Raw genomic sequence first — 18,251 nt, forward strand, 5'->3', positions numbered from 1 at the left:
TGGTCTTTTGCACATTCCAGAAAGTGGCTACTGGGAGTCTCCTTCCAGGATGTCCCTTGCCATGTTAGTAAAGTGCAACAGCTAACTTCCTTTTCTGAAGAATGACTCTTGCCCTCAACCAATCACAAAGTACTCGTTGCAGTCAGCCTGTACTTAAATCTTCAAAACAGACTTTATCTTGGAATCTTTTCACCAGCCACGATAATTTGCTGAATCCTGCACCATTTTCCACCTATACCAGACAACTTCCTTGCTGAAGAACTCCGTAATGGTGAAATTTAGTGCATCATTAGTGCATCATTACAATGCCGGTGGGACAGACTTCGACAGGCCGTCGGTGGTGGTCCCACCGACAGACACCCCTTCAGGCAGACCGCCATATTATGATGCAGGCGGTCGAACCCTTGACTGTTGAGTGACAGACCACCGCCTCCAACAGGATCTACTGATCCTGAGTGGGGCAGCAGTTGGAATTGTGATCCTGTATGGAGGCGGTGCCTGCGTGGGCACCGCTGTCAGGATTACGATGTCCATTTCCGACAGCCTTTCCATGGTGGTCCCGCCGCGATGAAAAGGCTGTCAGAAAGGGACTTTGAGGCTCCAAGCTGGTCCCCTGTCCCCTGTGGGCCACTGCCAAGTGGCCTGGGGGCAGTTGTAATGACCCCCCACACATCCGTGCACCGTGCGCCAGACACCACATGGTGCCTGGCACACAGTGCATGAATGTCAACAAACTGCCTTTTTCTACTGCGGCTTCAGGTGCAGCCTTTTTTCTGGACCGCAGCACAAGCTGCAATAGAAAAAGGCAGTTTTTGACTGCATATATGGCAGTCATCGTAATATGGCGGGTGAGACCGCCAACTCTTTGTGGGGCAGTCTCATTCCAGCTGCAATGGCGGTCGGTCGCCCGACCAACCGCCATCATAATTAGGCCCTTAGGGGCACATTTACAATGAAAGTGACTCAGTGAGTGCTGCAAGGTATTTGGCTGCGCCACGCTGAGTCACTTTCAAAGCACAGGAATACGACATATTTACAACAATATTTCGCATCTCTGTGCTTCCCCCTGCGCTGGTGCACAAACTTCTGCCATGCGCATTCACAGGCACCCTTGCACCATGGTGCAAGGATGCCTGCGTCGTGGGGAGATTGTTTTTGTTCAGGAAGGAATCCCTTCCTGTACAAAAACAATCATTAGAGGTGATTTCCTCTTTCTATGTGTGCTGCAGAATGCAGCACTCATACAAACAGGAATGAGGAGAAATGAATACATTTCTCCACGTTGCACCTCCCTACACCTCCCCTGGGGAGGCTTAGCATTCACACGCATTTCCAGATTTACGATTCCTCGTAAATCTGGAAATGTGTCTGGTTCCATTGCATGGAAACACCCACAGCAACACCCATGGAACACCTCTTTCACGCAAAACGCTGCATGTAAAGGGACCATATTTACAAGGACAGGGAAAGTCACGCAGGGCGGCTTTTCCTGTCTGTAAACATGGAGCAGTAACATGCGCCACCGGTACGACACAAAAAGTGACGCACCGGTGGCACAAGGGGCTTGCAAATCTGCCCCTTAGTTGTGACTTTAGGTTGTAACTCGAATATGGCTTATTGAGTTGGCATAAATATGTGAAAAATTGGCAAGTGAAGACCCATTAAATGCTATTATTGGGGAAGAATGTTTACAAGCAAGGCACTCAATTTAATCCAGGATAGATAAATATATTTTAAATATACTGGATACCTATGTGCTCAAATTAGGTAGACAGAGCTTGCACACCTTTATACAAAAGGTTACTGTATTATAATCTAGAAACAAGCATTGGTTACAATAGCCTTTTTTTGTTGTGCACATGGAAATGTATGTTGCACATTTCGGCGGTAGCACCTTAGTTTCACTCTCACCCGTGACGTAAAGCTTGCCTTTGCCACTTAAGAAAGGGGTTGTGCCGATGACGATGGCGCAGTAGTAAACTCCCGAATGACGTCGTTGAGTGTTGTTAATGACCAAAGACCTGGTATTGTAGCCACTCGGGGGTTTCCTTGAGGATGTTTCCGCTACTGTGCCTACATCGTCGCTTAGATGAAAAAAGATTAAGGTTCCGTCCAGCTGCTCTTTGTACCAGTAAACGCCGAATATCGCCTTTGTAAAGGTGCAGCTCATCTCGGCAACCCCTCCGACCTCAGTGCGCAAAGTGTTGGGGGTCAGAGCTATAACAGGACCCTCAGTATGAGTGACTGTAAATGAAGAAAGAAATAAAAATCAAACACAAAACTTAGAACGCTTGTATCCACCTCCACAAATGTACAGAACAGAATTATTTAAATGAGCAGCAGTGCTTCGAAGCGGTAGTGGCCCCCCCATGAATTATTTATTTGCCTGACTTAATGTTTTGTATAGCGCAGCTGGCCGATGTACATGGGTGCATCACATGAAACAAGAAACAATAAAATACAATAAATAACATATACAAAATGTAAATAACAATACATATAAAATAGATACAATACATAAATAAATAACGAAAACAATAAAATATATTGGTGGGAGCTAGGCGTTAACAGGTCTAGCATATGGATTAACAACAAAAGGCGCAGCAGAAATGTGTCAACAGCTGAGCTATCTGGGTGGATTTTCCTGCTAGTTCGTTCGGGATTGTCAAAGAGATGAAGTAGGTGAGTTTAGGCCCGGGCGGTGAACTTCGCTCCGTTTACGGAGTTTGCGGAGTTTTCTGCACTTCGCACTCAGCGGAGTTTGCGAAGCGCAGAAAACTCCGATTCACGATGTGCAGCGGAGATTTCCCCCGCTTGCGATCGTGAACAGTAAGTTTGCAAGCTGCCGCTCGGGTAGAATTTCTACCCGAGCGGCAAGAATACCAGCACAAACTGCAGTTTGCACTGCACTCCGCCACTCGTGAAACTTCGCAGAGTTTTTTTGTAACTTTGCAGAGATTTGCGTAGCAGAACTCCGCGACTACGCCCAGGCCTAGGTGAGTTATTTTGTGCACCCACTTCTCGGTTGTGGTGCTGCCACCCGTAAAAGATTGTTTGAGCGCAAAGCACTTCTGAGGGTTGGACACACCTGAGGTGGAGGGAGCACATCAATGATGTGCGAGGGTTGCTGCCATGTACAGTATTATAAACTGTGCAGGAGAGTTGGAACCGAATTCCCTTCTATTCTGTTTTCCCTCTTCCATCAGACTATCGTTTTGTGACAGACTTATTTTTTTCTAAACCTTTAAAAAAATTCTTAATTATGCAGTAGCTATGAGTTAGGATCATTGTATATATCTTTAGGATTTAATTCTAAGCAAGCATCATTGCTCTTGTTCCTAAGCAGTATTACCAAAATAAAATGATTTGACTGAGAATAGTATAATGAAGGTGCAGTAAAGTATGGAAGCTTCTAGAAACTCAAAACAATACAAGCTACAGGGAAAAGTGGAAGGCATTTCACGAATGCAGTGTGGGTAAGGAACATTCAGATTTCCTTGTATCCATCCATTTCTCCAGAATGGTTTCAATATCTGCCTTTCCGCAGCTACACACTGCCTTCGGTGGACTGCTAGTACAGACTCGATCCCCCCTCCCCCACACACCCCCAGGGAAGATGGTGTTTGAGAAACCAGGATCCCTGCTATCTTCACAGCTTTACTTCAAACCGACAGTGGGTCATCCAGGGCTTTAAGTGGGATGAAAAAACTGGAGGGTCTTTCAAAGGGGCATGGCCAATGTAATTAAGGGCGTGGCTTGAAAACACATAAGCTAAAAATCTGTGCTTAGCATAGTGTGCTGCCTGACTTGTATGTTGCTGTTTCTGTCAGTGCATCTAGATATATGATACAGCAAGTAACATCATACCTACAACAAGTCAGGACTGTTGGCTTTATCAGTGGTTGTTAGTTGCATGCTCCTGAGTTTCAAAAAGAGAAGGGAAATCCAGAGAGAAAATGTCTCTCTTTAAAGGATTTCCCTTCCCCTACAACGCTTACCTGGCATGACGTCATGCCCTAACTTCTCCAATATTGAGAAGTGAGCAGTGTGAGCACACGCACATCGATGTGCCTGCTCTCACTGCAGTCCGGAAAAAAATGGACTGCATGAGCCAGGGCACAAAATAGAGCCAGATAGAGACCCATTTCGAGGCCTCCTTTAAAAAACTGCTGGGGCTCAGACCCAGTGAGACCCGGCCCACTTAAAGCCCTGGGGTCAGCCCTTGGTGCCTTCTTTCCATCTTGTGCTGAAAGCGAGGCAAGCCTCTCAGATCTGATGTAGCATAACATTTGTCTACAAGGAGCCTTTCTGGATGATGTCATTTAAGGGAAAGAGGAGGTGAATTTAGGCCCTTCACCATAGAGGATTCTTTTTGTGCTTCATGATGGCTTGATTATTCTGTTAGAACCTTTCTCTTATTTTAAAGTACATTCATCCATCACTATTTATTACTAGAAAGTCACATTTTCTACCTTTTTGATCAACTAATGTCTGTGTGGAAAGAAAGCATGGCTCTTGCCACATGTTAGAATTTGTATCTTGGCAGGTCCTGTGTTTTCCACAACTTGCTTCAAGCCGAGGATGTAAAACCACTCCTGTTTACCTTAGACAGTGGATAGGATTAACAATTACATAAAAGTGTTCAAAGATCCACCTATCTTACGTATGTTCGCGAGGGGAATAGCCGCACCATGAGCAGAGCTACCTGTTACTACTCTCAGTAATATTTGTAGGGCTGCAATGTGGCCATCTGTGTTTACTTTTGTTAGCCACTAATGACTGTGGCTACGGAAAGAAGGTTCCTAGTATTCATGACACGTATGTTAAAATATCAGTGCAAGGATGCCATCCATAAAATGGCACTAAGAGTGGCAGTAATGTTACACCTTAAACTGGGTTTTTACATCTTGAAAGCTTGCCTGGTTTGGTCTACGTCATTACGAATAAATGGCGTGAGGAGGAGGAGCCTGGCTAATAATGTTCAGAATACTAACAGGTAATATTCAATATTATTAATCCTACCGTTCCTCATCATAGTCCTAACTTACAACCCCCCCAAAACTATTGCTCAGTCTTTGGGCCTGATGGTGAAGGGATATTCTCGAAGGATTTTGAACCCTCCTGTAGCACCCACAGTTTCCAGGATAAATCTCTTCCTACAATGCCCACTTATACCCTTGTTTCTCTTCTCTACTTACAATCAGACATGGTTATGGACATTCTTAGATTTTCATTGTGAGGCATGATTGATATTTGTTGCTTTAGAGACAGGCACTAATATATACTCATTCACTTAGTGGTGTTAAAACCTATCATATTTCAGCCTGTAGTCCATATCATACTTGCAAAATGTTAATCTGAGATGCTTAATAAAAGCTCACTCTAAAGATTTCCCTCTAAGGGACATGCATTGCAGTATTATCTATTTTTGAGGCTTTACATTGAATGAACAAGGCTGGGCGTCCTACTTAAGCCGGGAGTGCTGGATCTATACAAGGTGTGGAGGACACTAAGGGACTAATTACGATGTCCGCCCGACACCGTCTTGGCCCTGGGAAGGACCGACTTCTGGTCGGCGGGCCCGACCGCCTAATTAGGATGCGACCGAACATTGTCCGGTCGCATTTCTACATTTCCCTATGGGAGCATGCATTAGGGCTGCAAAGTGGCCTTACTGCATGCTCCCATAGGGAAATGGGAGGGGTTGTTCATCCCTGCACCCCATGGCAGGCACCTCAAGTTGCCTGCCACGGGGTGCAGAGTTCAAAATGGGGGCACCCCCAACCGGAGGCCACACACTCAAGGGGGCCCTGCTGGGGGCCCCCAAACACGCTTTCCGACATGGTTTCCATGTCGGACAGGCCTGCATGGAAACCATGTCACAAACCGTGCATCATAATTCCAAGAGTGTAAAGGCCCCCCCCCCTTTGGGACTACAAGCCGGTTCCGACTAGCTGACTGGCTCCTTGAGCCCGTTGGAATCCAGTCAGAATGACCAGCCAGTTTCAATTCCGAACGGCTGATACATAATCAGCCGGTCAGTATTGAAACCGACAATGGAGGTCGGTCAGTCGGAGGCATTCCGACCTCCATCATAATCGGCCCCTATATAAATAAGTCTCATTTAGATTAATACTATGTAACTATATCTTGCATTAAAAAAATCTGATCGTTCCATGAAAAGGCACATGTAATTATTATACTTTAAAATCTGAGTTTTTCATTTCATAAAATTAATTCTTCATACAAAAAACTTTTTAAATGTTTAGACTTTAGCACCAATATTTATGTGCGTCAATGCAGTGTTCATGAGCACTCTTTTCTGAGTGTTGTGCGCAACTGACACATACCACGAGCCACTATGCGCGCAAGTGGGCTATTTCTCCGGCACCGAGAGACAACATATATGTTACATTTATTTGAAGGAAATGGGGTTAATGTTAAATGTAAATCTTTTCATTCAACTACATTTGCTAGAAAGCCATATTTTGTAGAGATAGTAATATAGAAAGATCCAGAGCTCATGAAATAAACCAACCCTTAATACATGCCGTCATAGCTCCATGGGTTTATGCATCTGCTGTAGGAATGCACTTTGCAAAACACTGGTCATGGCTTGAAATTCCCTAATGGGCTGTCCCAGCTTCACATCCTTCCAAGATTAATTTAACAATTACCTATAAGGATGAAAGCACAGTGCATCCTATCACAGTTGTACTCTTCTGTGACGTTATGCTTTTAAAATGTGGGTGTCTGGCATCTGGAATTTTTCTCATGGCCCCACTGCGTGACAATTCTAAGGTTCTACCGAACAAAGATTAACTCTACCTGTTGAGCAGCACCCAAAGTGCTCCCCCTTTTAACTTTACAGATTAATCTGGTTGATGCCAGTATTGATTTGATAGAGACTCATCCCTTTCTTGTACCACAAGAGAGCGATCTACTGTATCCCAAATGTAAATGCAGTGTGGTTATCCTAGCATTTGGTTCTTGACCCATCGTGGATTAAAGGGCTGGCTGTGATTCTATACAAACATTGGTACTGGAAGCGTGACTCGACTATAGTGTTGAAATACTGGGACAATGATGTTATTGGTCTGGCAGTCATGCATTACACTATAGTCTGACGGTGGTGCTTCGGATACTGAAGAAGTTCTGACTTACTAAGATGCGTCACATACAAATGCAATGTAGATAATTGCCATATTTTATAGTGCTTCAAATACTGGACCATTATTGACCTGACTCTGGTGCTTCACATATTGTAAAGTATCGGCCAGGCTGTGGTGATGTACAGATTGAGCAGGTTATGGAAACTGTCTAAGGTGTGGTGCTTCACCTTTTGGTTTAATACTGGCCTGGCTACAGTGCTTTACATGCAGGGACTCACTGACCTGGCTATGGTGCTGTGCATTCTAGACCATTACAGAAATTGATCAGATTATGGTGAAGCTTTACATACTGGGTCATTGGCAATTTAGGCATAATTATGGTGCTTCAAACACTTTGCAATAGTTAAAACTGCGTTGCTTATGGTGCTTTATACATGGGTGCAATGGGGAAATTGGCAGTTGTATGACTTTACAATGCATTCCGTTGTAACGCATGCCTTTACCACGCATGTGTTACAACGCGAATGCCATCACCACGCATATCCTTTACCACGAAAATTCCTTTTACACGCATACTTGTACCTCTTAAATGTACCCCTCCGCGACACCACCCCCTCATTCCTCCTTACCTTTCCTCTCCTTGATCTTCCATGGTGACGTTGTATTAACAGCTACTTAGGCCTGGCACAAAAGCCTTCCCCAGCTCAATGAGCAGCAATGGCCCAAGTATTAATGACTGTGCCTGATTGGTTATGGTGCACAGACAGAATATCAAGTTTTTGTTTTTTTAAGTACAATAATATCGAGTTTTAAATATCGAGGTACAAGAAAATCGACTGCAAGTATATCGTGGTACAGAATATCGACAGTAAGGTAAGAAATATCTTTTTTTTAATATCGAAGACAGTAATATCGTTTGTAAAAATATCGTTGTTAATATCGATGTTTATATTAGTGTTCTGTATTTTAGTATGTGTGTTAAAAGTATGTGATGTCATTTTTTTGTATAAGTATAGCTTTTTATTTTAATGTAAGTGTTACATTTTTTGCAGTAATTAATTTTATGTTAATTAATTTGTGCGTATTTTAGTTCTGTAGCGGGTTGTGGGTTCATAGGGGAATAGGGTGAGAAGTAATTTAATTATAATAACGTAACTAGTAATTTTTATTTATTTGTATTTATAATTAATTTATTATTGAATAATTATTAATTGAGTAATCATTTTAATACTTATTTATTTGATAAATATGTTAACAGTGTCATTCTTTTGAGAATCAGGTTGTAGGTTTATAGGGGAATTGGGTGGGAAGTAATTTAATTAAAGTTAAAGTAATTCATATTTTTTATTTATTAGTATTAGTTTTATATTTCCATTTTATAGTGTTGTTTGTGGTAATGTATGTATTAATAAATAATAATTAATTGTTTGATAATTAATTATATAATTAATTGTTAAATATGTTAATTGTGTCAAATCTGTAGGAGTTGTTTGTGTGTTTATAGGGGAATATGGTGTGAACTAATTTATTTAAAAATAATTAATAAATATTTTTTTGATTATAATTAATTTATTTTAAAGATAGTTATTTGTTTGTAAAAGGCTGTTTTTAAACTTTTATAAATGAATGTTTGTAGTTAATTTTTAGTACTTTTTAACATCAAATTATTTTTCTATCTTTTGGAAAATATTTATATTTTTATATGGTTTTTATTTTTGTGTTATAACAAATTTTGTATTGTAGTTGCTATTTCTTATTTTAATTTTTGGGAAATATTCATTTGAACACTCTGCTATCTAACACTTTCCCTACTGTTGCACTGTGCGGAGTGGGAGTGGGAATAGTAATTTTTACCCCTACGCTGTTCCAACACTTTCCCTACTGTTGCACTCTCTGGTGTGGGAATAGTAATGTTTACACCTCCGCTATCCAATACGTTCCTTACTGTGTCACTCACTGGAGTGGGAATAGTAATTTTGACCCCTCTGCTATCCAAAACTTTCCCTACTGTTTCACTCACTGGAGTGGGAATAGTAATTTTTACCCCTCCGCTATCGAACACTTTCCCTACTGTTGCACTCTCTGGAGGGGGAATAGTAATTTTTACCCCTACTCTGTCCAACACTCTCCCTACTGTTGCACTCACTGGAGTGGGAATAGTGATGTTTTACCCTTCGCTATCCAACAGTTTCCCTACTGTTGCATTCATTGGAGTGGGAATAGTCATTTTTACCCCTTCGCTAGCCAACACTTTCTCTACTGTTGCACTCGCTGGAGTGGGAATAGTAATTTTATTCCCTCCGCTATCCAACACTTTCCTTACTATTGCACTCTCTGGAGTGGGAACAGCAATTTTATCCCCTCCGCTATCCAATATTTTCTCTACTGTTTCAATTAATGTAGAGTAAAATGTATTTTAAAAAGATTAAACATATTTTAATTTATTATATATATATATTTTATTTACATTTTTATGTTATCGGTGTATGTATATATATATATATATATGTATTTATGATTTTTAATATGTTTCTAACAATTTATAATGTATTAAAATAATTATTTAGCAATATTATCAAGTAAATATATATATTATATTTTATATATATGTATGTTTATTTTTTTTAACATTATCTGTATTACTTATAATTGTAAACATTTTCTAACTATTCTAACAATTTTACTTTATTTTACATTATTATTTATTAAACATAAAACTATATTTTTAACAACAATATTTTTAACAACGATTTCTTTTTCTCAATATTTTTGTGCTTACCATTATGTAGATATGACTTCGATATTCTGGACAACAATATTTTTGCTTTGATATTTTTGTACCTCGACATTTTCAACGTCGATATTCTGTCAGTGATCCATTGGTTACATATTGGACAGAAACACTAATACTTAGCTATCACCCTTATAAATGTGGACACATCCTTGGATATTCGAGAACCACTGCTTCATTTCTCTTGGCATATGCCATTTGAGGGTGTTTTTCACCAAAGAAAACCATCCAGCACATAATAGGCACTTCTTTTCCTTCAGCACACATTTATACCTGATTATTCAGTGGTATTTTTTATTAAGTACATAGCTTCTTTATAGACACATCATTTTCAGTAGTGATGAGGAATGCTTGCTTTGTTTTGTGGCAGCTCTTGAAATAATATATTATCTCATTACTTGCCCCTCAGAGCTGCCTGTGAAATCCATTGTTTTTTTAAACCATGTGTTTAGAAAATTCACCACATTGCCCTCTTCCTATCCAAAACTTCCTTGAGAAAAGTATTTTTAACTCTACTCCTTAGAGAATGTCAATCTCACACATTACGTTGACTTGGTAAAATCCAGAGTGATGTACTAAGTCACATTAAAAGTATTAGTTGAACATAAAAACATTGTCAAAGTCCTCCATGCAATTATGATAATACCATCAGTGAACAAAGAGACACATCTGACCGGCCTTCACACTCTAGATACACAAAACATTGGTTTTATATATGGAATAATGTTCTTTTTTTTATTATACCATACATGTGAGGTTTTTGTAAAGCATACCTCATGAACTGAATTACTTAAAGTTGTCCTCAGATTTGGCGATGATCATGAAAAATGAGGAACAGGATTTGTCTAAGTTCACAGGTAAAGTAGGGAAGCTGGCATTTGGCATCTAGTTTACCTTTCAGATATTGTGCTATTCAGCTTTTACCTGAATATCATTTTTTTTCTTAATTTTGACACAAAAGAAAACACTTGGGTTTTGTTATTTCCCCAGCAGGAAATAAAATAAATGAGTATGTGTTTAGAACCTCACATGTTTAATTACCTTAACATAAGAAGTCTTTCCAAAGAACAAAGTTAATTCCAAAGGAAAGTAAACTATGCTTTGTATTGAAATCACCCGGATTGAAACAGATTGATAAGGAAAACTGGTGTAGTACTTGAATATATACATTAGCAAAACAATGACATGTAAAGTGATCTCACTGCATCTACGTCTTGTAGAAAGCATTCTGAGTGATACGTTTGTTTCAGGGCTAGAGACAGACCACACATCTCATTATTTGAAAAAATAACCAAAACAAGATAAACCATCAAAGCACCTCTAATGTGGGGGCTGACTGAAAAGCGTAAGGGGCTGTAAAGCAGTGTGACTGCAGAGTGTAAATTGAGCTATTCCAAGAAGCAAGTGCTTTTTATAGATGTTGCAGATGCTGAATGCCTTGATCCTTTGTTTGATCTGTGTGCTCGAGCTACACTTAGCACATGAGAATGACCCTTTGTTATGTGCGCTCCAGATGGGTCTCCTGCGCGAAGAGAAAATGCAGCCTGCGTGGATGCCCAGACACACACCTTACAGGGAACTGTGTGGAGCACCATCCCACATTGTATAAAATGTACCTTTACTCTGGATTACTTTCTTTTTTTCCGGAGTTTTATATAGCATGAACTTGACCCGAAATCAGGTATCAGAGCGCTTTACATGAGCACCAGTTGTGTTACATGAGGACACATTCACTTTATTATGCTAGAAAGCAGTTCCTTTGCCAAATAATCTCTACCCAGCCTAAAATGCTCTGAGGGGAGGCACATAGGAATATTCGCATCCCCTTCATTTTGAAGACCACTGTCCTATGTTAAGTGAGAAGGCTCTTTAGCATACAAGGTATTGCCTTCATCTATTCCCAAGTTGAACCACATGCTCCAGTGGTTTTTAATGCCGCCATTAGAACTGGTATTTCATCTGTTTATGAAGTCTTTGAATGTGGAACAAATAAATAACTTACAGACTTGGAGAAATAGCAATTTGCCTACGATCAAACAATTGTTGGACAAGCACAAAAGTTAGGACTAAAACCCTGTTTTTTACGTTCCATGTTTGTGAAAATAAACATCCGTGTAGTATTAGTAAAGTACAGGAAACTCACCAAAAGTTCAGCAAAATTAACTTTAAACCAAATTGACTTCCTTTTAATTGTCAGAAAAACGTACCAATAAATAAATACACAGTTACAGTCTAGGGATCTTCTGGCATGTTTTGTTTAAAAATTAAGCTCCTTGTTAGAACTAAGTTTTTGATCTACAGATCGACTTAAAGATAATTCGTGAAATAATTAGCAAAATGCAGCATATCATTTTGCTATGCAGATTGATATCCTGTTTGGTGTCATGTTTTGTTGTAAACATGAATATCTTAAAAATGATATAATAAATTGTGTACATTTTGTAATAAGTATAACACTTTTTTAAATCTACCTGAGACATTGCTTCTTAGACACTATGATAAATTAATCAGCAAAATATGTCTGCAGCACTGAAAAAAATATCATTTGGGAATATATATTAGGAACAATAAATTTACTGCAGTTGATACTCATAAATCAGAATTGACTTTCATCAAAACAGATTGTACAACTGACTATTGAGATACAGGAAGATTGTGGACAAAGTATCGAAGACCAAAATATCAAAAGGTAAATGCTTATAGATGAAGTATAGATTTACTGTTCCTAACTCCACATCCAGGTACCTTTGTAGGTACTTTATGTCGTCATATATATTTCATGGTACATATACGTGGAGTTAGGTAGTGAATATCTGTACTTATTTACTTTTTGAAATTTTTGATTCGTTATTTGGACGTCAATAATTTGACCTCGATATTTCCCTATCTTGATATTCTGGTTTCGATATACAAGGTGCACACATTTAAAATAGTGGTCTACAGATGACGTCCCGGTATATTAGGTGAAATAATAATGATAAACTGAGAAAAAGCTCTTACTTAGTAACTGATGCAGTAGAATCAATGCTCCAATGATTACCATTTTGTTCGCTTGCAAACCACAATAACAACCACGCGCTAAGCAGACTCTTTGAAGACTGCCTGGCCCGTGTCAACCTACGGCTTCATTTGAAAGCTCAGCTACTGCTATCTAGAATGTCAGAAAGCGACAGGGGAGTGGGTGGACACCTGCAATAGCCCCTTTCGAACATACCGGGTGCAGACCTGCGGAATCTGTAATCGTTCCATAGGAGCTTCTACGCTCTCTTCAATTCTTTCTCTTTCAGCAGTACACCTTTCACTCCATTCTACTGCGCCAATTAATATGTCAGTGATATTGTGTTCAAGCTACCCCCAGTCCTTTTTAGAAGTACCATAAAGAAGTAGTGACCTGTATTCTCAGCTCGGGACACCAGATCATCAACTAGGGTAGTGCTGTGCCCCATGAAGTAACACCGCAGCTATTATCAACTCAAAATTATCAGAGCCTGGTCACCAGTGATACTTGACAAAATTGTTCACACATATTTTCATCTTTCTTTCTTTGTTGTAACTTGATTTGCTGACAGTGTACACATTTTATGTTTTTGAAAGCGCCACAAAAAAAGCTGAAGTGCCTCTACTTTATGATACCCTGATTTAGTTTGAAACTTTGAGCCTGGGTTACTCAGTCACAGGGGTGACGGATATCCCGTCCACCAAAATATAAGTTTCATAGGATATAATGGGATTTATAGTTCGGCGGGAGGGCTATCTGCAATCGTCATCGAAATCGAGATCACAGTCAGGCCCTTAGACATGAATCCGCAATTGAGGGCCATTATCTATATCTAAGAATGTACACATCAATTTCTAAAGGAGGCCCATCTCAAAAGTGAATCTCTTCTGAAGCTTGCACTATTTCCTTTTACTCTCCATGCATCTTTCATAGTCAAAACCGACTTCCCTGGAGCTCTTGACCCATGGTACTGATGGGAATTGCCATTCTAATCCAAGTGTGGCAATGTTGTGGGGTTACAAGCAGCTCACACTGCACATTACATGGACAGAACTGCATTTAGTGATCTTAAATGCATGTTTCAGTGTTTCAGTGTTCGCCTACCCTTGCCCCACAAATACTGCACCTTCCACACTCCTCTCCTTCCAGAGCAGGCTCGTTTATTCATGCTTCCCCTTGGGTATTGTCACACCCCTATCTCACTTCATCCATCGCATTATTTTTTTATCCTTTACTGCGACTACCCTGCCTACTGCCCCACCACTCTTGCCTGCAGCGGCCGCAGCTGTATTTATGCTCCATTTTGTAAGCAAAGACCACTGGGGCCGAATACAAGAATAAAAACACAAAACCATGTATTTTTCCCTATTGTGCGGATTGCGTCATTTCTATACATTGATTACATTCCCAAACATATAGCTGAAGATTTTATCTCTTAAGACAATCCTTTTAAAGAGGTACATGCAGAAAAACGTGCAGATAACTTTGATTCACAAATTGCTTTAAAAATGTGGGATTTGAAGTCAAGAAAATGTACAGAGTACATATGGAAATTAAGAATATATTGTTTCTCAATGCTTGAAAGGGAGGCTTCACCTAATGAACCATGATAGAATGCGTTTTTTATTAATGTTATTCGTGATATTATAATTTTATGTATTTTATAATGGAGAACATGTAATTAATCACAGTAACTAGTGTTGCGCAAACCCTTTTCTCAGAAAAGAACTTTGTTTTCTTGGAGTCAGGTCAGTTTTGGATACCACCACTCGATTGCGCTTTCTTTTTCAGTTACCTTTCACATTTACCAACATTTAAGTTTCATTTCCATTTCAGGCGTTTTTCTGTGACATACATTTTGTATTTTTGTCAAGGTAAAAAAAAAGTGAAGGCTTTACATATTTATATATATATATATATATATCTATATATATATATATATATATTATCTATTGGCGGTCGCCAGTAAATAGTTACAGTTAGGACCTAGTTTCTATAGGAAACTCATTTTTTGTTTTCGCAATAACTTTGGTGCGGTTGGCGAATCTTCGCGAAATTTTCAAAACTTATGGCCCTTTACGGTCAGCTCCTATCCTGAAAGTTTTGCGGTGATTCGTCAAGCGGGGTCCGAGCAAAAAGGGGGATCCCAAAATGTGTTTTCTCCATGTTATTTCCCATAGGAAACTTTATACACGGCTACAGCTTGAACTGTTAGCAGCTCCCCATGTGGAAAAGCAATGCCAGCTCCCGTCCTCCTTGTGGGCAACCTTTTGTTTGGATTTATGTGGCTGGTCCGGTCGCGGAAGACGCCCGCCGCATGGAAGCGGTTCCGCGGTTGCCTGTGATGTGAGCAACCGCTATGGAACAGATGGTAACACTTGGTGAGCGGTAGTATGGGAAGCTCGCCTGGCACCTACATTTTAGCAATCCACTTGGGTATGTACATGGACTATTCTTTAGTGATGACACATCCCACTGTGGTTTCAATTTTACAGGACTACCTCGACCAGAATTCCTTCAACCCAGTGGGTGGAGCTCATCAAATGTTAAGGAGGGAACTGTAATTGTGTCGCTCGCTATTTCCGATGCCTGTGAACAAGGGCGGAAGAGCCCGAAACGTGTCAGGCCACTTATGAAGCTTTGATGTTGGATGCTGGCATGCTATCAAGCTCATTAAAGAAGTTGGAAATCCATCTGAGAGGCATCTTCCTTGTGGCCAACCTTTTGTTTGGATATATATATATAAGCTACAGGTCCACAAGCGGATACTCCAGCACATAAGGGCAATCAATAATGGGGATATTACTTACCCAGTTGCCAGACATTTTGATGAGAAACACTCCAAAAACTCTATGGATCTTAAATATTTTGTCTTGGACTCGGTCCTTCCATTGAGAAGACGGAGTAATCGAGAAGCAATGCTTCGTAAACTAGAGACAAAATACATTCTGGAGTTAGACTCTAAGACCCGCAATGGTTTAAATTCCAGTGAGAATTTTTTTACATATCTATGATGTTAGAGGTCTGTTTAAACTGTCTTAAGATTCGTCGCTGCCTTACTATGAATTGTTTTAACCATCTGTGGTTTTATGACTTAGCACGATTTTGCACGTGTGAATCCTCGGGTTCACTAGGTGATATTTTACATGCACTTGCACTTTATTGTAGACAAACAGTGATTATTACTTCAGCCCACTTGGGCAATATCATGAATGTCGTTTCAGCATTTGATCTGGGCAAAAAGATATTTGCCTACTAAGATGAGTAACATGCTTTCATTGTGACAAAAAAAAAAAAAGTTTAGATTGGTTTTACTTTTTTTCTTATAGCAAGTTTTTATCATCGTGTTTGGAACGTTTTGATTCTAACACTGAGTAGTTGCATTTTTTATATTTATATATTTAATATTTATTTATTTATATATATTTATTAGATTGCACATTGCTCAGTTTGCACATATTATGTGTAGGAATTGTTTACCATCAATGTTTATCAGGTTGAACAATGCGAATATTTTCACTATGTCTATTATTTCTTCGTCACAATTTGCTGTGCTGTCACTTTAAAAAGGTTATGTCTGCCCCCTTAATGTGTCATGTGATCAAGGCCCCACGAGGGCTGAAACACATTATGGCTGGGTGCACGGGTTCGAAATAAATTAACTGCACCATACCTGGGTTCGCTGTGTCTTTGTTCGAGGAAAAGAACGATAAAGAGACATTTCACGTATATATATATATATATATAATTGCATAATTGCATCAGTAATGCTGTTAATATTTAATAGGATATGTAGGCCAATCGACGCAAAGCTTTTTGCTTTTGATAATAGCGTGACCTTTGTTTTATCGAAACCATGTCAGTTTTAATTGCAAACACACAGTTGCATTTTCACTTTCGGTTACCTTTCACGTTCCCCCACATTTAGGGTGGACAACGGGCATGGGTGCAAGTTCAGGACAGTGAGTGTAAAAACTCAGGACAAATGGTCACCATTCAAGACAAAAATTCAGGACAGAAGGTCAAAATTCAGGACAAAAATTTGCGACAAAGGGTATGTTTTACAGACACACCAGAGGAGGTCGCGCAATAGTATATGAGTAAGTAAATAGACAAACAAACATAAGTACAAGTCAAAATAAATTTATATTAGGTTGAGGCAATCATGTACTTAACGGTTTTTCAGTATGTGCGCAGCTTTGAGCAACTGTGCAGGTCTTTTTGTGCTATTTCATATGATCCCAAGCTCTTTATATGGTTACTGCACTGGGTTGTCAAGTCTGATATATTGCTTACAGTTTATGGACCTGAGCAGGCATGTTTTGTGAGAGAAGTGGCCAGGAAGATCTGCTTGGATGGACTTTGTTACTAGCATCTCATATCGGAGTGCCACTGTGATATGTAAATGCAAACACAACAGTTGATGGACAGAATGCAGAACAATGCCATACATTCACCCCAGTACAGAGATCTGGGCCTAAATCCATCGTTTTTTTGCTCACCATGCCATTCCAGTTTGAACCCAGCCATATGCAAATCAGTCTTGACCGTGTGCCTCATGGGAACAGTCCAGCCCGAACTGCCAAGCCAGGTCCTCCCTGGACTGGAAACAAGCATCCTAGGACTGGTTTCGAGGTTTCACCCCTCTTCAGCCAGGATAGCTTGATTCCAGTGGCATGGAGAGCACGGGACCCACGTCTGGGCATACCCTTCCCACTCGGGTGACAAATGCAAAAACAACAGTTGATGGACAGAATGCAGAACAATGTCATACATTCACCCCAGTACAGAGATCAGGGCCTAAATCCATTGTTTTTTTGCTCACCATGCTGTTCCAGTTTGAACCCAGCCATATGCAAATCAGTCTTGACCCTGTGCCTCATGGGAACAGTCCAGCATGAACTGCCAAGCCAGGTCCTCCCTGGACTGGAAACAAGCATCCTAGTACCGGTTTCGGGGGTTCACCCCTCTTCAGGCAGGATAGCTTGATTCCAGTGGCATGGAGAGCACGGGACCCACGTCTGGGCATACCCTCCCACTCGGGGTGACAAATGCAAAAACAACAGTTGATGGACAGAATGTAGAACAATGTCATACATTCACCCCAGTACAGAGATCTGGGCCTAAATCCATTGTTTTTTTGCTCACCATGCTGTTCCAGTTTGAACCCAGCCATATGTAAATCAGTCTTGACCCTGGGCCTCATGGGAACAGTCCAGCCTGAACTGCCAAGCCAGGTCCTCCCTGGACTGGAAACAAGCATCCTAGGACCGGTTTTGGGGTTTCACCCCTCTTCAGCCAGGATTTCTTGATTTCAGTGGCATGGAAAGCAGGGACCCACGTCTGGGCA

The 18,251-nt window shown here is 40.3% G+C and overlaps 1 protein-coding gene across 1 annotated transcript in view; it reads right to left on the bottom strand.

Moving 5' to 3' along the window:
• LOC146772938 (uncharacterized) overlaps positions 1–13,071 on the bottom strand; it is a 48,614-nt gene extending 35,543 nt beyond the window's left edge. The window contains exons 1-2 of the mRNA XM_085638210.1: positions 12,904–13,071; positions 1,912–2,244 (exon numbers count right to left, since the gene is read on the bottom strand). Coding sequence (XP_085494336.1) covers positions 1,912–2,244; positions 12,904–12,946 — 376 coding nt within the window. The 5' untranslated portion in view covers positions 12,947–13,071. The remainder of the gene's footprint in view (positions 1–1,911; positions 2,245–12,903) is intronic.
• Between the last annotated feature and the right edge of the window lie 5,180 nt (positions 13,072–18,251).

The sequence above is a fragment of the Triturus cristatus genome, chromosome 12 (assembly GCF_964204655.1).
Source record: "Triturus cristatus chromosome 12, aTriCri1.1, whole genome shotgun sequence".
NCBI lineage: Eukaryota > Metazoa > Chordata > Amphibia > Caudata > Salamandridae > Triturus > Triturus cristatus.